The 22418-nt window shown below is 37.1% G+C and overlaps 2 protein-coding genes across 2 annotated transcripts; both read right to left on the bottom strand.

Annotated features, from left to right (window-relative positions):
- Positions 1–9743: 9743 nt before the first annotated feature.
- LOC103545162 (olfactory receptor 7G2-like) lies at positions 9744–11435 on the bottom strand. Its single transcript, XM_008511882.2, has one exon. The coding sequence runs from the start codon at positions 11181–11183 to the stop codon at positions 10089–10091; it is 1095 nt and encodes a 364-aa protein (XP_008510104.2). The 5' UTR covers positions 11184–11435; the 3' UTR covers positions 9744–10088.
- Positions 11436–20906: 9471 nt separating this feature from the next.
- On the bottom strand, positions 20907–21845 carry LOC103544726 (olfactory receptor 7G2-like). Its single transcript, XM_008511532.2, has one exon. The coding sequence runs from the start codon at positions 21843–21845 to the stop codon at positions 20907–20909; it is 939 nt and encodes a 312-aa protein (XP_008509754.2).
- Positions 21846–22418: the final 573 nt, after the last annotated feature.

Raw genomic sequence — 22418 nt, 5'->3', positions numbered from 1 at the left:
AAAGATACTTGCACTCCTATGTTCATTGCGGCATTATACACAATAGCCAAGACTTGGAAGCAACCTAGGTGCCCATCAAGGGACAAATGGATAAAGAAGATGTGGTATTTATACATGATGGACTACTACTCAGCCATAAGAAATGACAAAATCCAGCCATTTGTGACAACATGAATGGACATGGAGGATATTATGCTGAGTGAAATAAGTCAGAAGGAGAAAGTCAAATACCGTATGATCTCACTCATAAGTAGAAGATAAAAACGACCAAAAAAAAACACATAGCTTTGGAGATTGGACTGGTGGTTACCATTGGGGAAGGGCGGAGGGGGGAGGGCAAAAGGAGTGATTAGGGTCACATGTGAGGGGATGCACTATAATTAGTGTTCGGGTGGTGAACATGATGTAATGTATACAGAATTTGAAATATGATGTACATCCGAAAAAAATAAAAATTAAGAAAAAAATTCAGAGAATGAATAACGTAAAACTTGCTGATTACCTCAGCCTCAGATGCCAAAAGTGTGCGCAATTCTCTTCCATCCACCTATTTCTGTTCCCATGCATTTCAAGTGCCTTTCATAGGTGGACAAAATTTCCTTCTGCAACTGGCTTCTAGTCTTTTTCCCTAAGGTATAGTCAAAGGCAGACTTTATAACAACAATCTAAGAAAGACTGAAAGGACGTTTTGGCTCAAAAATATAGTTTATTATAGATACATATCTTACTCATAAAATCCAATGATAATATTGCAGATATACCCTACAAAGCATATTCTGAGGAGTAAATCTATGTTTGGCTCATTGTATTCTGTTTCTACATATTATTTTAAGCAGTTTCTAATATAGTCATCTAATCAAAATGGACTGTGCTTGGAAGAATCCATGGACTTTTGCTGGCTGAATGGCAGACTAGGCAGCTTCAAGCTCTTGTCCTCTCAAAAAAAACAGTAAAAAAACAGGCAGAAACTGTCAGAACTGACTTTATCAGAACTCCTGAAAACAGTCAAAATACAGCAGTGAAGTGAGTGCTGAATAAAGAACAAAGGAACTTCAAGGTGATAGAAAAGTTTCTGGCATTTTTACTAGCCTTCATCCCACTCCTTTCCAGGCATGGCAGTAGTCTTAGTCTTAACATGGTCATAGCCTGTGTTTTCCATATGAGACTCTTGCCCATTGATTCAGAGGAAGCACAGTAGACCTTTGCTGAAATCATTCTATGTGTCTGATCTGACTTGCCGGGGAGCTACCTGAAGGCCTGAAACAAGGCATTTATCTCTGTTTTTCCTAACGCAGAAGTCAGGCTGGAAAAGCCATGGCCATCGTCCAAAAACACTGCAAACCAAACCAACAGCTCACATACACCTATGACAAAGGATTAAAATCAGAACAGAAAAAAGCCAGCAAAGACCCAGAGCAAAAACAGGGTAATTTTCTTTAGGAAATCAGGACATTTAAAAGCAGGCAAGTAAATGGGAAAATTTAGAAACCATGTGCATGTCCATGCAAAAACATATACTCAGAAAAGACCACATAAAATTCTCAACTTTCTGCTTCATCTCTAGGCTCAGTGCCAACCTGGGTATGTGTTGAAAGAGTGCTGCAGCACAGATTCAGTCTGTGAAGACTGAGATAGGCATGTTATTTCAATGTTTGTTTGTTTGTATCACTCCTGCCATTCAAGGAAATCTATCCAATCACTAGCTGAACAAAGCTAAAGAATATAAATTTTAATGACCACATACAAAAAGAATTACAATTGTTGCAAATATATTTTGGGAAAATACCACCTTTAACTATGTTTTTGAAAAGAAGGTAAACTCTGGGGTACATTCTCATATACAACACTATGACATTATATTATTGAGTTTAAGGAGCAGAGAATAATGAATAGAAGTGAGTAGACCCTAAGGGACTGATGTGACACCATCAAGTGAAAAAATGCATTATAGTAGCCCCAGGCAGAGAAGAGAAGAGAAAGAGATGGAGAGGGTATTTGAAAGAAAAATGGTCAAAAAACTTTCCAAATATGGTGAAAGACGTGAACCTACAAAACTAAGAAGCTCAATGAATTCTTAGGAGGATAACTCAAAGTTACTAACACTAAGACACATTATCACCAAACTGACAAAGCCAAAGGGAGAGAGAGACTCTTGAAAGGAGCTCATCGTGTACAAGAGATTGTCAATAAGGCTAGCAACCAATTTCTCATCACAAACATGGAGGCCAGAGTAGAGTGGGATGACATATTTAAAGTGCTGAATGAAAAAGAATCATCAACCAAGAATTTTATATCTGACAAGTTTTCTGTCCAAAAATGAGGAAGGAATAAAACATTCCCAGATAAAGCTGAAAGAGTTCATTAACGCTAATCCTGCTCTGTGAAATCTAGGAGATTCCTCAGGTCGAAAGAGACACTAGACAGTAATGCAATGCTGTAGGAAAAAATAAAGATGTCTGGTAAAGATAAAGATAAATGCTAAGGCAGATAAAAGAGCCAGTGATTTCTTTTTGGTTTATAACCTTGCTTTTTATTTCACACTGGATTTAAAAAGAAAAATAAATTTTTTTTAAATCTATGCTATTGGCAACAATACATAAAGATTTTATTTCTGACAGTAACAACATAAACGAAAAAGAACAAATTCACCTAATAGAAGAAGCTTTGTGTGCTATTGAAATAAAAGTGGTATAAATTCTAACTAGATCATTAAATTCAATGCTCATGGTAATCACAAAGATAATCATCTGGGTATATCGATAAAAGGCAATGAGAAAGAAATCTAAAATGTTAACACAAAAAGTCAACTAGAAAATATATAATGCAGTAAAGGAGTAAATGAAGAACAAAAAAAGATAGACATACAGAAAATAAATTTTTAAGTGGAAGAATTAAGTATCATCTTATCATGAAGTACTAATCTTTGATCTCAGGTTCTGACATGGATCCTCTTTTGATGCTGTCACCTGATAGATATTACTTATGTGATCAGAAATTAGAAGACCTTCACAATCAGAGAAAGCATTTGTGGCTTTCTTCAGGCGGAAGTTTTCAAAAGGCAAGTGTTGGAATCCAATCGAGTTTTCAGGATACCTAAGTCTGTACTACTCAGAGTTTGCGTCACGTGGTGATGAGTTCAGCTTGAAACGCTGCAAGCTTGAATTCAAGTCACCTCACCACCTCTTACTAGAGTGTCAAGTATTTTGTATCCATAACTTCACTAAACCCCTATTTTCACACAAGGTCGTAGGTAAATAAGAGCATGGTTGGCATACTTGACTCATAGGTCACTAGAAAGAAGAAAATTAGTTTAGTATGAGAAAAATGCTGACAACTATGCCTGTCAGTAGAGCCCTATTAGTGGGAGCGGGAGTGAGAGCAGTTAATAATAATTATTATATTTATTTTTATGATGTCTGTTAATCCCCTTGTTAATTACAACAATTATAGCAAAGGTTTTGTGATAAGAACTCAACAATGAAACACTGAAATGGAAATAGAGAATTAAAAGGACAGATTTTGATAACCCATTGAAAATGAAGAGGTTTAATTGAGTCACGGGCTTGAGGAGAACCAGCCAGCTCACTCTGCAGAGCACGATGAGTCAGGCCATCAGTTTCTTCGTTAACTATACTGGTTCAGCTCCAACCTGTGGGGGAAGTGATTTTCCATGCCCACAGTGATCTCTACTCAAGATCAATGGTTCTCAGTTAAAACCAAACCAGCAGCAACATTTGGAAATGTGTTAGAAAGGCAAATTTTCAGCCTCATGTCCAATCTCCTGAATCTCATATTCTGAGTGTGGGGCGCAGCAGTATGAGTTTTAAGAAACCCACCAGTTGATTAGGATGCAAGTACAGTTTGAGAAACTCTGCTCTAAAACCCAGATTTCATATGCTTGGTTTTGATTTTCCTGCTTGTTAATTTGAAAATTTGGAGAATTCTCAAGGAAAATCCATGTGTTGTTTCCTATTTTGTTCCTATTATTTGACACAATGTGGGAAGAAAATAAACAATATTTGAGTAATTGGGTAGTCTAGGAGAAAGGATAGAAATAAATTGCTTGAAGAAGGGAGAGAGACTAAGAGAGAGGCAGAATGGAAAGGGAAAAATGAGTAATATTCACTTCACAATGTTTATGTCAGGGTTTTCTAAAATAAGTGATCCTTGTATATCTGTTATGCGTCTTAGCACCTGTATTTTTTCCATCAGACTCATCAGCAACGTGGAATCAGTAAACCAAACAGGTGTAGCACAATTCCTCCTCCTGTGTTTCTCTGAGGATCCAGAACTGCAGCCCCTTCTCTTTGGACTTTTCCTAACCGTATACCTGGTCACAGTGCTCAGGAACTTCCTCATAATCCTGGTCATCAGCTCTGACTCCCACCTCCACACACACATGGACTTCTTCCTCTCCCGCCTGACCTTCACTGACATCTGTTTCAGCACCATCACAGTACTCAAGGTGCTTGTTAACTTTATTAAAGAAGTGGAGAGATGATCGATGATTTCTTTTTCCTATGCAAAAGCTTATTAGTTTGGAGTCCCACATGCTTAATTTTGCTTTATTGCCTTTGCTTTAAGTTTCAAATCCAAAAAAATCATTGCCAAAACCAATGACTAAGAGCTTAATCCCCACATTTTCTTCTAGGAGTTTTACTTTCAGATTTTACATTTATGTCTTTAATCCATTCTGAGTTGACTTTTGTGAGTTGTGTAAGTTAGGGGTCCAGTTTCAGTCTTTTTTGTTTTAAAAATTTTTATGGGTGTAACATTGGTTTATAGCATTATGTATCATTATATTTTGACTTCTGTATCCATTCTTGAATCTTTCTTATCTGAAAGAGTAAGTATCAATTTACTTATGGATAGAAATCAGCCCACCCACCATTTTATGTTTCAATTCTTTCTTTGGCAAACAGGAAACTTTATCTCTTTATGAGCCTGGTTCTTTTGTTACCAAATTTTTCTAAAATTACTGCATAACACAATGGCCAAACCCTTTTTAACTTGACATTGAAACCTAGCTTTTCCTTTGTGTAGTTTTGTGCTTGACAGATGATTTCAATTCTTAATGCCATCTCTTCAGTTGTCATATAAGCAGAACCTGAAGTACTGGTTAAAGTTTTAGTAATGTTTTGTGGATGACTCTCAGAAGAAGCAAGGGTGTAGAAGATGGATAGTGCAGGGAAAGGATGGAAGAGGGAAGCATGGCTGTGGTCATATCTACAGCTGGCTTCCACCTGTTCCCATGACAGGAACATGTCAATTGAAACCCAAAGTTTGGCCTACACTGAGGCATGGAGCTTACTTTTCACACTCCAATTTAGTAACTACAGAGACAAGTCACTGGTAAACCATAAGCCTTTGAGGCAACATTAGCATCCACTATACTCAGTTTCATTGTCTATAAAACTGGCATAATTATGTCATATCACTGGTTTGAGATGATTGTGAGATATCTGAACTTCATAGGTGGGAAGCCTTCAGTTTTAATAAGAAAAAAAAAACCCTTTCTGTTATACTCAAACAATAAAGAGAGTTATCTGTCATTACAAGGACTCCAGAGGTAGAGAATGTACCAGAACAGGAGAGTAGAGGCCATTCTTTCCTCTATTTGCTAGCTAGACCTAGAGCTGGATCCCCTCAGGTTCACAAGGTGGTGGTAGAAAATATAGGGGTCGTACTCGAACGTGATGGCCAAAAAAAGAAAACTGTCCTTCCCTGGGTCAGATGCTAATAGCCCTTTTGATAAGTCAACCAAGAGGACATCTGTAGTGTGTTAAATGATAGCCCTCATGACAACATCAGGCCATATTGTATGTAGAATATGAGGCCACCTCCACATCTTAAAACCTCTAATTTGTGATTACTAACTTATATGATAAAAGGATAAATGTTACTTTCTTGGGAAAACGTCTTTGCAGAGGATACACTTATCCTGGATTAGTTGGGTGGCTCTAAATATAATCACATTTATCCTTAAAATAGATAGCGGTTGAGGAGACACAGAGAAAAGAATGAGGCAATGTGACCACAGAGAGATATATTAGACTGATGCAACCAGTATTTGATTTCCAGTATTTGATCATTTTGCCCTATAAAACAGTCACTTTCATAGAATTCTCCTGGATCTTTTTAACACTCCTTTTTATCTCCCAATACTATACATTAAATAAATTTGACCTAATATTGAACTCGTTAAAAGTTTAAACTTAATTAATGAATTCTCACTGATGTCAGCAATATAGCAGCATAGGGGGTTCCTGACTTCCCTCCTCCCAGAAACACACTGACCATGCAGGTGCACACAGGTCAATTCCCTTTGATAAAGTTAAGAAACTGGGGCTGGCCCTGTTGCTGAGTGGTTAAGTTCGCGCGCTCCGCTGCAGGCGACCCAGTGTTTCGTTGGTTCGAATCCTGGGTGCGGACATGGCACTGCTCATCAAACCACGCTGAGGCAGCGTCCCACATGCCGCAACTAGAAGGACCCACAATGAAGAATATACAACTATGTACTGGGGGGCTTCGGGGAGAAAAAGGAAAAAACTAAAATCTTAAAAAAAAAAATCTACTCTCTTAAAAAAAAAAGTTAAGAAACTGGTTGAATGACTCCTACATACCTGGAGCCTGATAGTATACCCACATTGAAATAGGTAGGAAAAGCTAAGATATGCTCACCCCATAAACCCCATCCCTGGTACAGTGCCTTACAACCAGGAGAGAATCCACAGCTTTCAGATTATCCCTGAGGAGTGAAGAGTTTGGAATACAAACTTAGGGCCCCAGCTTTTGTGGCAAACCTGAGGGACTGGCATCCAAATAATCTAGCTCTGAGAGCCAGCAGGGCTTGGCATTTGTGAGTCCCCTAGTACTACAGAAAACAAAGAGCCAGGTTTTAAATGGGTAGCACTTGCCACGGCTATTCCTCTGGATTCAGAGTAGAAGGAGGAGACAAAAACGTGAAGCTCCCACTTTCTCCATGGAAGGGGCTTGACGGCATATGTTCTCAATTCTTGCTCAAAGGTTGGACTCTAATCAGCCTATATCTGTGATTTAATTTGGATTCTCTGAAATCCTGAAATGACTTCTGGACACCTCTGATGGAGACATTACACTTCCTGATTTCAAGCTACACTACAAAGCTATTGTAATCAAAACTGCAGAATACGGGCATAAAATCAGACAATAGACAAATGGAACAGAATGAAGATACCAGAAATAAGTCCTCAAATAAACAGTCAACTTATTGACAAGGGAGCCGAGGATTTTCAAAAAGGATAGTCTCTTCAATAAACGGTGTTGGAAAAATGGCAAAATCATGTACAGAAGAATGAAATTGGACCCCTTTCACACACTATTCAAAAAATTAAGTCAAAATAGATAAACGATTTAAACATAAGACCTGAAGCCACAAAACTCCTAGAAGAAAGTAAGTAAAAAGCTCCTTGACATGGATCTTAGCAACAATTATGACACCAAAAGCACAAGCAACAATGGAAAAAATTAATAAGTAGGTCTACATCAAACTAAAAAGTTTCTGCCCAGCAAAAGAAACCATCAACAAAATGAAAAACCTATCTGTAGAATGGAATAATTGCAGCCATATATCTGATAAGAAGTTAATACCCAAAATATATAAAGAACTCATGCAACTCAATAACAAAAAAATAAACAACCCCAGCAGAGAAACTGAATAGTCATTTTTCCAAAGGAGATATACAAATGGCCAACAGGTACATGAAAAGATGCTCAACATCATTGACTATTGGGAAATTCAAATCAAAACCACAATGGGATATCACCTCACACTGATTAGAATGACTCTCATCAAAAAGACAAGAGATAACAATTGTTGATGAGGATGTGAAGAAAAGGGAAGCCTGGCACACTGTTGGTGGGAATGTCAATTCGTACAGCCATTTTGGAAAACAATGTAAAGTTTTTCAAATATATAAAATAGAAGTACCATACGATCCATCAATCCCACTTCTGAGGATATATTTGAAGGAGATGAAATAACTATCTCCAAGAGATATGTGTACTCCCATGTTTACTGAAGCATTATTTACAATAGTCAAAACATTGAAATAACTTGAGTCCATCAACTGATGAAGGAATAAAGATGTATATATATACATATATACACATACAATGGAATAGTATTCAGCCATAAAAAGGCAAATTCTGCCATTTGTGACATCGATAAACTTAGAGGACATTATGCCACTTGAAATAAACTCAACAGAGAACCGAATACTATATGACATCATTTATATTTGGTATCTTTTAAAAAAAAGTCAAACTCATAGAAACAGAGTATGATGGTGGTTGCCAGGTGCTCAGGGTCAGGGAAATGGGGAGAGGTTGGTCAAAGAGTACAAACTTCCAGCTTTGAGATGAATAAGATCTGAGAATCTAATGGACAGCATGATGACTATACTTTATTCTCTACTGCCTATTTGAAATTTGTGGAGAGTATATCTTAATTATTCTTAAAGTGTACCAAAATCTTAAGTGTGCCAAAATAAATGGTAATCATAAGAGATGATAGATGCTTTAATTAATTTGATTCTGGTAGTCATTTCACAACAGATACATAGATCAAGTTATCACATTTCACACCTTAAATATTTAGTTTTACCTGTGAATTATGCTTCAATAAACTGGAAAAACAATTAAAATATTTTTTAGAACTTCAAAATGTTCCTATTTCTATGTCACCATACATAATTTAAAAAAGAGTATTAAAAATAAAATAACTGATAAACTAAATAACACAGTTGAAACTCAGAAGCACAATGGTGAGAATAACAACAAGATGAATAATTTATTCATTAATTTCAAACTTTAATAAGGTTAAAGGTAAGCAAATGTATTCAATAAATTCTATATAGATGTATACTGGGATCATAGAGAGATGCATTACAGTCTTAAGAAAAAGACAGTCTTATAAGACAAGAATGATCAAACATTGGCTGAATTGATCCAATTTCTGTCTCTGTGGCTATACTGCCTCCTCCTATCTTCTTGACTTCTGTGTATCTTAAAAGTGTATATGTGATTAAATTTAGGGCCCACCCAGATAATATAGAATAAGCTCCTCTTCCATAAATATGCTTTTCCAAATCAGTACAGTCATTATTTTATCATATGTTAATGCAATGTAGGAAGATTAGAATGTGGACATATCATTTTGAGTGCCAACATTCAACTCACTACAGAGATGTCATCTGGTTGACTCCAAGAAAAAAGCTATAAATATCTTACCGAGTGAGAAAAAGGTCAATTTCTATCTCTGGGCATCATTTCCAAATATGATGCCTAAATTTGGTGCCACTGCCTGGTGACCCTGACAAAAACCAGTCCTATGACAACAACGCTTCATGGAGAACTGAATGAATCCGTATTCTCCCTATACATTCCCTATACCTGAAGTACCTTAGTAAAAGATAACTCTTTATTATTTGGTCATATTAAACATGGATTTTATTGTTATTTTTAGATCTGAAGGCTTTCTCATGGATAAAGTTAATTATGTCATAATCATCTCATACCACTGAGATAGTCTAATTATGCCAATTTTATGGATAATGAAAGTGAGTATGGTGGATGATAATGTTGCCTCAAAAGGATACAGTTTGCCAGTGACTTGTCTAATTACTAAATCGGGGTATGAAAGGTCTGCTCCCTTGCCACACTGTAAGCCTAACTCTGGGGCTCAATTGACATGGCTCTACCATGGGACCGAGTGGAAGCTAAATTCTAGATATACCCACATTCTTCATTCAGTCTGTTCCCTGCTCTATCCACCCTCTACAAGTTTCCTTCTAATGAAATCATTGAAAAATCACTAAAACTAGAGCCCCACATCAATCTCTGTTTCTAAGGAAATTGAGCAAACACATTGAGTTTAGAGAATTGAAAAAGCAAAGTCATGATTAAAGGCAAAGTTGAAATGCCTCAGCATTAGGTAATCTGCTCATTTAAGAATAACTTGCAGATAAAAGAATTTGGCATTCTTCCTCACCCAGGATTTCTGTCACTTTGACTTATTCTAGAAATCCCTGTCCAAAGCAGATGACAAATCACCGAAGAGAAAGTTTCCTTCTGGTGAGTTTCTTCAAGGCTCTCTTTACGTCCCTGTTCCTCAGGCTGTAGATGAAGGGGTTCACCATTTGAGGAAGCACAATGTACATCATTGAAGCCACTGCCAGCTTCCTGCGAGAGTCAGTAACTGAAGAACTAATATACACTCCAAAACCTGTCCCATAGAACAAGGAAACAACTGAGAGGTGAGACCCACAGGTGGAAAAAGCTTTACACTTTCCTCCTGCTGATGGCATTCTCAAAATGGTGGAGACAATTTTGGTATAAGAGAAAATGATGCCAGAGAGAGGAATACCGCCAAGTATGCTAGCCATAAAATATGTCAGGATGTTATTTATGAGTGTATCAGAACAGGCGAGCTTGAGGACCTGAGCAAGTTCACAGAAAAAGTGAGGGATTTCCAGGTCCTTGCAGAAGGACAGCTGCAACACCATCAGACTGTGGAGCAGGGCATCCAAAATGCTGAGGAACAGAGAGAGTAGAATCAGCAAGCCACAGAGGTGGGGGTTCATGATAACCGTGTACCTCAAGGGATGACAAATGGCCACGTAGCGGTCATAGGCCATTGCTGCAAGGAGACAATTTTCAAAACCAGCAAAAACCAAAACAAAGCAGGTCTGTGTGAGGCAGGCTATATAAGCAATGCTCTTATTCTGTTCTTGTATGTTCAGCAGTATCTTTGGGATTATGGTTGTGCTTATACAGATGTCAGTAAAGGACAGATTGGAGAGAAAGAAGTACATGGGTGTGTGCAAGTGGGAGTCAGTGATGACAGCCAAGATGATTATCAGATTTCCCAGGATGGTCACCAAGTAGATGGAAAGGAATAAGTAGAAGATCAGGGGCTGCAGTTCTGGATCATCTGTCAATCCCAGTAAAAAGAACTCTGGAGCATTTGTGTGATTTGTGGTTTCCATGTTGTTGATGAATCTGATGGAAAAGATGGGGTGAAAAGACAATAAAACGAATGGTCCCCGGATAAGCAGTAGAAGCATCAACAAAGAACTTTTTAGGAATGAATAATGGTGATAATGCTCCAGACTTACTGCTGATAAACTCCGGAATGGGACCATCAATCTGTTTTAACAAGCTCTTCAGATGAATTTCGTACATTTTAAAGTTTGAAACAAGTGCTTAAACTAAAAGAAAACTTCTCTATGTATATTGTGAAGCCAAGAGAATATTCAAATCTTTGCATGTGATAATTTCTCCCTCCATCTTCATTTCTCACTCTTCCTGTTTCTTCCACTCTCTTTATTGGCCCTTGTTTTTATTGATCACTACCTCTTTTTTCCACTTTGCTTCAAGTGCTGAAACCGAAACAAAGAAAAGATATGGCATTTCCTTCTGAAATGTTTATTCACTCAAACAAACAGAAGGATGTGAATGAAATTATCAAATCTGTCTTGTAGGGTATGGTCCCCAAACTTTGGGATGCCTCCAAATCATCTGAAGGGCTTGTTAAACTACACGTGTTAGATCATAGAATCACTCCATTTATTCTTAGGGAAACTTAGGTAAGATGAGGCTACATCATGGACGTGAAGTATATGGTTAGTTCACAGCAAGCACTAGGTCTGAGATCAGATCATCTAACTGCTGAATTGACTCACTTGACCAATCTCTGTTAATGCCTCTGGATAGTACAGAATTAGTATTCCTAAATGATCACTGAGATGTCATACTTCCTCTTTAAAACTGTAATATATTCTTCCTGAACAGTGCCCTAAATCTTTTCACTTCCCTACAAGACGTGTCCACCTCTACTCAAGAATATTGTGTGGCAGGTGCATGGAATTCATCCAAGTATACTCTCTACACCTGAGTAAAGATTAGAAAATGTTGCCTATAAAACCGATGTTCAGAAGACTCTCCTGTGGAAATTCTGGTTAACTGTGTTAGCAATGGATTCCAAGATAAATTGGAAAAATACGTCAATGAAATTCTCTGTCTCATCGTAAGAATTTCTTCCCATAAGGTGATAGGTGGCCTATCATTAAAATAAAAACAGCTAAACGAGAGAAAGAATGAAATGCATAGGTTCCTATGAAAACAGTCTAAGTTTTTGGTCCTTGGAAGATAGGGACTTCAAGATATTAGAAATATATGTTTCTTATAAATAATCAAGTGTCTCCACAGGATTGTCTCTGTAAAGTGGTACTCCTTCCTCTCAATGGGGAAAAATAAGTTGCCATGGTAGTCTTTAGCATTTGGTGTATTTCTTAGACTCAGTCAGAATTTATTCCAGATCAAGACTTGCTCTATGAAGGAAGAAATTATTTACCTGTATGAAAAGCCTGATGTCCTCATTTCTATAGTGAGAACTGTCATAAAAACTTATGGGGATGTTACTGTGATGAGAATTAAATGGACAAAAAGAATCCAGCAGGCACTCAGCATTTGGGACCCTTGTACTGACATTTCCTATTGTAGTTATTTTTCTTCCATGAACAACAGCTCCTTGTATGTTTCATGCCTCAGAAGAAAGCAAAGGGGTGGGACAAGTTAAGGAAAAACAATAGAAATAGCGAACATCCCTAGACAGTAACTGAAAATTTCAGGCAAGCGTTTATGAGCTGAAACTCCAGTTGGGAATCTTTATCATGTAGCAAAGGAATGAAAGAAACATTGATGATATTAATATTCATTTGAAATGGACACATGATGAAATATATAGCTAGTAAGATGAAACAAATAATAAAAAGAATCAAATATATGAATCAATACAAATAATGAAAACCAAGAGAAAAAATTTTGCATGACAAAAACTCTATGGTATGAGAAAATCTTAAAATTGTCTGATCCTACATAGATATATTTATTTTTACTACAAATTATTCAAGTGAAAAAATGATATAGAGATAACAAGGAAGAGCTTTGTACCCAACAGTCAAATTTATCAAATTCATACATTTCACTTTTCTCATTGTAGGTATTTTTATTGCAGTAAATAACACAAGTACATGTGAAGTGCCCATATCATGTATTTGCCCAATCTTGATTATTTTCCTTCCTCAGGGAACCCACTACATGAAGTTCATATGTGTTATTTCCCTGCAACTTTTACTATAATTGGTATTACTGATCCAGAAAAAATGGCATTGTTTTTCATTTCGAAAGCTTTATATAAACCATACCGTACATGTCATTTACAATCGACATTCTTATGTAATTTATTTTTGAATATGTTGATGTATTTAGTCCTGTTTCATTAATGTTAATTAGCAGAGAGTATTCCAATATATTGTTACATCATGATTTATTGCTCTATTCCTTAACTGATAAGTATATGGCTAGTGTATTTCATTCTATACGTGTTTATGAATATACATACAATATAAAGCTATGAATGGCATTACCATTACATTTTATATGGTGTTTTCTCTATGAAGGGGAGAACAATAACTGAGAGGGACACCAAAAAAGGGCCCTTCTGTATGTATATTATTTTGTTACTTTATAAAAAACATTAGAAGCTGATATAGCAGGATATCAACATTTGTCAATTCTAGAATGAGTGAAGGGTGGTCATATGTTTTTTATTTATTATACTATTTCTGCTGTTGTTATATAAAATAGATGGTAATTTAATGAATAGAAATGGGTGTACCAGGTAACTGGTTGAGTCTCTCTCTGTCTCCTCTTTTGCCCATGCATACTCACAGCCCAGCAATGGGGACAATAAACTCTTCTGTGTAATGGTGTACCAATAATCAGGAACAGAAATGAAAGGAGAAACTGACCAAACACCTTTGCCATGTCGGCACAGGAATTCAAGTAAAAGTCATAAAGGTTTATAGCAGACATCATGTTTGAGGAAGGGCTGATATCTGCTTTGGAGTCTAATGGGTTCTTCAATATTTTAGAGAAAATAGGAGACTAGTAGATTGAGAAATGGCTGAGTACTGGTATATAAGTAAATGGGAACTGTCAACAAGAAGACAGTTTGGCTGCAGTCCCAGGGGACACCTGGTTCTGACGATTCCATGCGTGTACCCACCTCATTTCTCCCCACAGATGAATTCATAGTAAAACAACACATTAACTAAGAGAGTTAAGTGAGCTGACTGGCATCACTGTGGAATGATGCTGAAATGTCACCTGGGTATTGAAGAAAGAAGACATGTCTTCAGGAATAGCAGAAACACAAAGTGAGGCAACAGGCTCATGGCCAAGAAAGATGATCACTGAATGGAGACTCAGGTGTGTTCCTTCCTGACCAGGCAAGGGCTATTGAATGAGGTTGTCACAGGCTGACTCTTTACAGTCCCTATATCCCTCTGGGATCAATATCCAAAGCTCCTCATTAGACAAAAATTTTTAGTGTCATCCTGACTCCTGGGAACAGCAAATACTTAAAGACCAAGACTATGGAAGAGAGAAATTCATGATGGCTAATCCCTGACCCTGTGAAGCCAGGTGTACACCATACAGTTCTCTCCACCAGTTCATGTTCAGCTCCGTTTCACATATGTCATGTACATGTACACATACCTTTTTTTTACAATGAATACCAGTCTCCTCTTTTTAAAGTTACAAATAAAAGCAGCTCTATCTAATTACTGGTACCTTGGATCCTGATCCCAGTTTTAAGTGTTAAAGCATAGTTTACATATTAGGTATAAATAATATGGTTATAAATATAACAAAGACATTGTAAAATTCAAACAATTAGGAGTATTTCATTGTTAGAGTCATTGAATGTTTTCTGTACTTTAATTTCTGTTCTCTATATATCACACAGAAGGATATGAAACAGCTCTGTGATCATTGAGTGTAATCAATATACATAGACTTAATTCTCCCATTTTAAACTTTCATAACCACTTTTCCCTATTTCCACACAGTAGATTCAATGTACATTTTTCTTCACATTGGGAGACTTTGGGTTGCATTATCGTTGCTAATTTTTAATTGTATTGTGATAAAATATTATGACACTGAAAGGCAATAGTGTGCAATTTTGCCCATTATCTAATGGAAGTCATGAGATTTCATCTATAATTCAATAGATGGGGATGATGCTCTATGTTAATATTCACTTTAAAAAACTTTTTAAGAGCTTTAATATTTTCTTATGTTCATCAATTTATTTTGCAATTTCATTCTTTCTATTATTAAATTTTTAAATCCATTTTTCCAGATATATAACCTTAAAATAATATTATGACAAGATGACATAGTAATGTCATTCTTCACCATCTTTAACTTCATTCACTACAATCACATGGGAAATAGGTAAAATATAGAGAGACATCGCTGAGTCAAAAACATAGTTTCCCATGTACCACAAAAGAACTGAAACATAAAGTGATAGTTGAGCTGGAGCCAAGTGCTTTACAGATTTAAGTCCATAGGTGAGAAAGTACTTACTCTTTAGGCAATGAGGATTGAATGTCTTAGAAGAGTAAGTGCTTGAATCCAAGGTCAGAGGTGGAACTTACAACTCAAACATAAATTTACAAGATAGGTTATTACAATGCCTTGTAAAACCCCTACCCAAGAAAATACTAAAAATCATTTTACTAGGCAGGTGAAGTTGTTCCATTCCGTGGCCCCCTTGTGATGCCCCCATTCAGCAGGAAGAAGCCAGACTTGAGATAACACCCTTAATCCCATGAGATTGTGGAAAGAACAACTGACAGTGGGGGATTAAAACCAAGAACTAAGAGGTTAGAAAATCTTCCCTAGAGCAAAATCTTGAGATAAGTGTTGCTAACTGCAGCTGTGCATGTTCAGCATAATCAACTGCTGTTTAAAACTCTCCAGGTCTTTCTATCCCTTTTTACTACATGAGTGAGCTGTCTTTCCCAGAAACTCAAGGTCAGACGTCAAGATTCAGTCTTCATGGCCAAACACAGGCTGGTTGGAAGGCACAAACAGCAAGGAGACATGCTGCCCCTCCCCGATCTAACAGTGGAAACACGGAACAACCAGAAAGCAAGAGACAAAATGGCAGCATTAAGCCCTCAAGTAACAATAATCTTGGTTTCCTTATTAAGGCTCCTGTGTCACATAAATCTTATGTTAAATAAGTGTCTATGCTTTGCTCCTGTTCATCTATCTTGGTCTCTAATTTTCAGACCCAGTCAGGGACCAAAATACAGTCAAGTGAAAGTTTTTCCTCCTCTAAAATACTATTCATAAACAATGCTATTGTCCTGTGTTTAATTCTTTATATACTGTAGTGTCATTTTTAAACTGGTGTTTAAAAACAACACATTTCATGATTTACCACTCCTGGTACATTTCACTCTGGTTCACTAAATTTCATTATGTTATATAATTCACTGTCTTATGATGTAACAATTAATTTTTTCTTCTCAATTTTTTGATCTCCTTGATTGTGATGTATATATGTATACACATGTAATATATACACAGATATACATTTGTGAAAAAATGGTTTAAAATAACAGCTGGAAACTGAGCATATTCAAGACTACTTGCCTGGGAAGCAAAGAAGGAGAATGGAGTAGAATATTAAGTGTGTGTCATCTTTATGCATACTACTTTTATTTTAAGAAGATAATTTCAATGGCAATATGTCCACATTTGCAAATTCTGGAATCTGTCCTATTCTCTGTACTAATTTGCCTTTTAAAATATTACATACATAAGTAGAGACACCAGTAGACTGCAGACGGAACCTGTAGAATTTACCTGGTTTTTCACATTCTCCCCAGCCTCCTCATCTCCCCTACCTAGTTATATCAGAAAAAAAAAGGAAAACAAGGAGAAACTGACCAGTTTAACTTTCACTGGTAGACAGAGACCTCTCCCTATTTCCAAAATATAAACAAGTGGTCTTCAGATAGTGTTGGCACCCAACAATAAGGAATGACATTCGGTACCAACAATAAGGTATGACATTCAGTTCTTTTCTGGATGTTGAGGAATAAAAATCAGACTTTCTACTCAGGGACACAGAAGTACAGAGTGAACCGCTAGTTTTCTGTGCAAAAGTAATTTTTCTGGGGATGTGACTCCATTGTGCTGCCTACCGACCACACAGATATTAACAGTTTATTTATTGCAGAAGCAAGACTGCAATGACTGAATGGACTATTTATTAAAAGGTGCAGGATCTTAAAAATGAATCTGATTCCTGCCTCACATCAAAGGCAAAACTAAATTCCAGGTGTGTTCATTCCTCAAATATAAAAATCAAGACTACAAATTCTTCAGACCCAAGTAAGTAAGGGTTTCATAAATAAGACCTATTGAAAAAAAGGCATTATGGAAGGTATTGACAAATTCAACTAAACTAAAACCAAGCACTTGTGTTCATTCATGAAATTCTATAAAGGATATGCAAAAACAAGCCACACACATAAAGAAGAAATTAACAGTGGCTATCACTGACAAGGATTAATATCCTGGTTTTATAAAGGACTCTTAAGAATTAATAAGAAAAAAACAAGCTCAATATAAAAACCATAATTAGATAAGTAACAGAGACTAAAACTGAATGGGACATGAATATGTGAAAAGACCATCAATCTCATTAATTATAAGAGAAATGCCAAATACTAAAATAACTTTTTATGCTCAGTAGATTGGTAGCACAAATGAAAGTGTGTTGGTGATGATATAGCTCACTAGAAAATTCTAGTGGGTGTGTAAAGTGGTTCAACCAGTTAGGACAGTCTTTGGAAACATCCAAAGAACATGCACTCCTGTATACCCAGTAATTTTGTCCCAAGAATAAAACACTCTTCTTCCCATCAGGAAACAGGTTTGACAAAATTTACACCTATTTGTTTATTCATAATGCAGAAAACTACCAACCAAAACATCTTTCAACTTCACAGGGATACCTATCTTGTAATGTCACCATACATAACATAATAATAGAAAGCATTGAAAATAAATATATTACCACTAAAACCAACAATGCTATTGAACCTCAAAAGAACAAAGATGGGACTGGCCCTGTTGCCTAGTGGTTAAGTTCAGTGTGCTCCCCTTCCATGGCTTTAGGTTCACAGGTTCGGATCCTGGGCACTAACCTACACCACTCATCAGCCATGCTGTGGTGGTGACCCATATGCAAAATAGAGGAAGATTGGCACACGTTAGCTCAGGTCTAATCTTCCTTAAGCAAAAAAAGAGGAGAAAAAAGAGAAGAATTGACAACATATGTTATCTCAAGCCAAATTTTCTTCAGCAAAGAAAAAAGAAGAACAAAGATGGAAAAACAGTCAAGACATAAAACACATACATTAAGGTTCAACTTCTTCAAAAAAGGGTAATTTACAAACTTGAGAGAGATACATTTGGGGTGATGAAAGAGTAACATTGAATTCTATTGCCATTTTGGAGGGCAAATAGGATCAAATATAGGCAATTTCCTAGGATTCAACCTCATAGAAGAACATCAAACAAATTATAAATTCAGAATTGAGTATTGCATTTGCCATTGGGGGAGAAGGTGTGATATGACTGGAGCACCTTCAAGTGGATTCTCTGGTGGTAGCATTGCTTTATTTCTTTATCCAGGTGATAGATATATGTGTTCCATTATGTTGCTGTTCTTTAAGAAGTATAAATACATTTTATACACTACTTTGTACATAATTTAACAGGAAAAACTTAGGAAGGGACTTTATATTCCAGATTGTAGACAGTTTCTCCCATAGGCTTCTAATATTTAACTTATGCATTTCAAATGTCAAAGTGCAGCAGGATCTCAGAAAGTGCCTATTGAAGGTGTGAATCCTTTCACATTTCTGCATAGATCCAAAGTCTGTAGGTCTTGTGCAAGGTCCGGTAAACTTCCTGATGTACAAAAGCCACAGCTGACTCATTTTTGCCAGTGTCCTGTGGAAGTCAATGCAGCAATCTTTAAATTACAAGATACGGTGACACCAGTAAGGGAGCTGACCTCAAATTATGGTGCTGAACGTAATGTCTCTCTCTCTTCCTTCCAAGATGACCATCAGAGAAGGCTCCCTGGACACTTGATTCTCCTGGGAGACCTCCATCATTTTCACCCACCAACCCACAGAAATTATTCTAATGGCCCTGCTTTTTTCTGCTTTTGAAAAAAATGACCCTCCTAATTCTGCCAGCTTTCATGTTCTGCTGTGCTGTTTTAAACTCAACATTTCCTTCTAAGTCTGAAGTCTACCTCCATAGAAAATAATTTTCTTCATAGAGACACATTAAAAGTTTTTTCAGGAGAGGCCAAAGACAAGCCATTCTCTAAAAATTCAATGATTAATTCATGTTACCCAACCATGTTCTCTGTTCTCCAGCAGAGATGAATGAGAAACACAGCAAGATGAAGTGACTGGGGAGAAAGTAAAAACTCAGGTATATTATGACAAATAAATCAATAGGAAGGAATTATAGCAAACAAACTGTGAGGAAAATATTACCAGTCTTTGCTCTTCCAAGATAATAATGCTTCATATGATCATGTTATTCATACCTGAAAAGGCTGCTGATAAATATTACTAATATGGTAAATAAATTTCATTATTGAGATCATTATTCATTATTGAGAAAACTATATGAGAGCAAAATAGTAACTAGATTAATGAATATCAGCAAGATATGGACCACATATGCATATGGATAGTAGTTAAAGTTCACTGAGTACTTTGTATGTGCCAGGCATTGTTGTGACCATTGGTAGCGGTTATGAGGTTGACTTCTTAATACGAATTACATTCCAGAAGATGAGTTAGTCAAAACCTCTCGTAGTAATAATTTTCCCCAGTCAAGGAATTACATCGAGAAGGAACTGATGATTCTACTCTTAGTGATGAAAGGAAGAGATCGACTCCATAGAAAGATACATTAACAGCAGATCATCTATGAACCACAGGCCCTGGGAAGGACGGTCAGTTTTCCGTTTCATCTGGATATGTTTGCTCCATCTGTTGCAACCACATGGACCACGAGGAGAACAAGACCTAGGATGAAGCCACCACAGAGAGGAATGTATGAAGCCGTACTTTCCAGTTCCTGTATGCTCGTTAACTCTGAAGACCTTATAAGGAAAGAAAACTTTACTTTTTGCTAGATTTATTGAGGTATAATTGACAAAATTGTATAAAATTAAGGTGTTCAATATGGTGATTTGATATATGTGTATATTATGCATTGATTACCACAAGAAAGTTAGTTAACACATCTGTCACCTCGTAACTCTATTGTTTGAGCACAATAGACTCAGAGTTTCTTTTTTTTAATACAATGAAAGGATTCCTCACTGATAAAGTTCAATTACCTCCTATAACATTAAACCACTAAGATAATCCCATAATGCCATTTTATACAAAACAAAGTGTAGTGGATGTTAATGTTTCCTTGCCCAGTTACTGGACTCAACGGCTACTGAATTGAGGTATGAAATATTAGCTTCCTTGCCTCATAGTGGTTCGAACTCTGAAGGGAAATTCTTATGGCCAGAACCATGGAATAAGGCAGTAGCAGCCTCTGACAGTCACCGCAGCCTCGATTAGATCTTTTCCCTGCCCTATCCACTTTGCCGAATTCTCTTCTTCTAAAAACGTTCCTTTCAAAATCACTATTACAATCTGACTCAGGTGCTCCTTCTAAGGAATCTGACTCAGAAACTGAGATTAGAGACTGGGAATTACTGGACAAGCATCACAGATCTATATAAAGTGCAAATTCGGTCTCCACCGCAAGTGAAAATGTGCCAGGCTATTATGCTGTCTGGTCATTTTAGAAGAAGGTGATGGAAGTCAAGCATTCTGGTTCACACTGAATTCCTTTCACTTTTATCATTCTAGAAATGGCAGCCAAAGCAGATGACAAAATCATTGAAAAGAAGGTACCCTCCCGCTGGTTTTTCTCAAGGCTCCTTTCATGTCCCTGTTTCTCAGGCTGTAGATGAAGGGGTTCAACATGGGAGTGACCACAGTGTACATCACTGAAGCTACTGCCATTTTCCTGGAAGAGTGTGTAAATGCAGAACTAATGTGCACCCCCACACCTGTCCCATAGAATAAGGATACAACTGAGAGGTGAGACCCACACGTTGAAAAAGCTCTATACTTTCCACCTGATGATGCCATTCTTAAAATAGAAGAAGAAATTAGAGTATAAGAGAAAATGATTCCAAAGGGAGGAACAGCACCAAATATGCCAGCTGCAAAATAAAGCAGGATGCTATTGATGAGGGTATCAGAACAGGCAAGCTTGATGACCTGAGAAATTTCACAGAAGAAAAGGGGGATTTCCATGTCTGTACAGAAGGACAGTCTCAGTACCATCAGACTGTGGAGGAGGGCATTCAAGATGCTAATGAACAGACACAGTAGAATCAGCAATCCACACAGGTGGGGGTTCATGATAACCATGTAGCTCAGTGGGTGACAAATGGCTATATAGCGATCATAGGCCATAACCACAAGGAGAAAATTTTCTAAATTAGCAAAACTCAGGACAAAGCAGGCCTGTGTGAGGCAGCCTATATAAGTGATGCTCTGATTCTGAGTTTGAATGTTCAGCAGTATCTTTGGGATTGTGGTTGTGCTTAAGCAGATGTCAGCAAAAGACAGATCGGAGAGAAAGAAGTACATTGGGGTGTGCAGATTGGAGTCAGAGATGATAGCCAGGATGATGAGCAGGTTTCCCAGGATGGTGACCAGGTACATGAACAGAAACAGAATGAAGATGAGGGACTGCATTTCTGGATCCTCTGTCACTTCCATTAGAAAGAATTCTAGAACATCTGTTTGGTTTCTGGGTTCCATGTTTTTGATCTGCTGGAAAAGAGAGGTTCACAAAGCAATCAGATCTGTGATCCGACACCAGGAGCATCACCAGTGGCAAACACACTCTTGAGAAGGGAAGGAGATGAATGGATGGAAATGCCAAGAGGGTGCCTTCTGTAAGTATATCGTTACTATTTTAAAAGACCTGAAGATGATATAGCAGAGTGTCAATATCTGTTACTTAAGGAAAAGGTTAAAGATGGTCATTGTTCTATTTTTTCTTTTTAAGGAAGATTGGCCCTGAGCTAACATCTGGGCCCATCTTCCTCTGTTTTTTATATGTGGTACACCTGACACAGCACAGCTTGATAAGCAGTGCGTAGGTCAGTGCCCAGGATCTGAACTGGTGAACCTCAGGCCACCGAAGCAGAGCACACTAACTTAACCACTACGAACGGTGGTCATTTTTTAAAAATTACTTTATCTATACCATTCTTATTATTTAAAACTTTGGTAATTTAATAAGCAAAACTTATAGACTAGGGAGGCACCTTGAAGATTCTGTCTGAATCCCCCAAGACCTCAGTTCCATGTGATAAAAATAACACAAAG

The sequence above is a fragment of the Equus przewalskii genome, unplaced genomic scaffold (genome assembly GCF_037783145.1).
Source record: "Equus przewalskii isolate Varuska unplaced genomic scaffold, EquPr2 contig_9516, whole genome shotgun sequence".
Classification (NCBI taxonomy): domain Eukaryota; kingdom Metazoa; phylum Chordata; class Mammalia; order Perissodactyla; family Equidae; genus Equus; species Equus przewalskii.
This window is presented reverse-complemented; position numbering and strand designations above follow the sequence as displayed.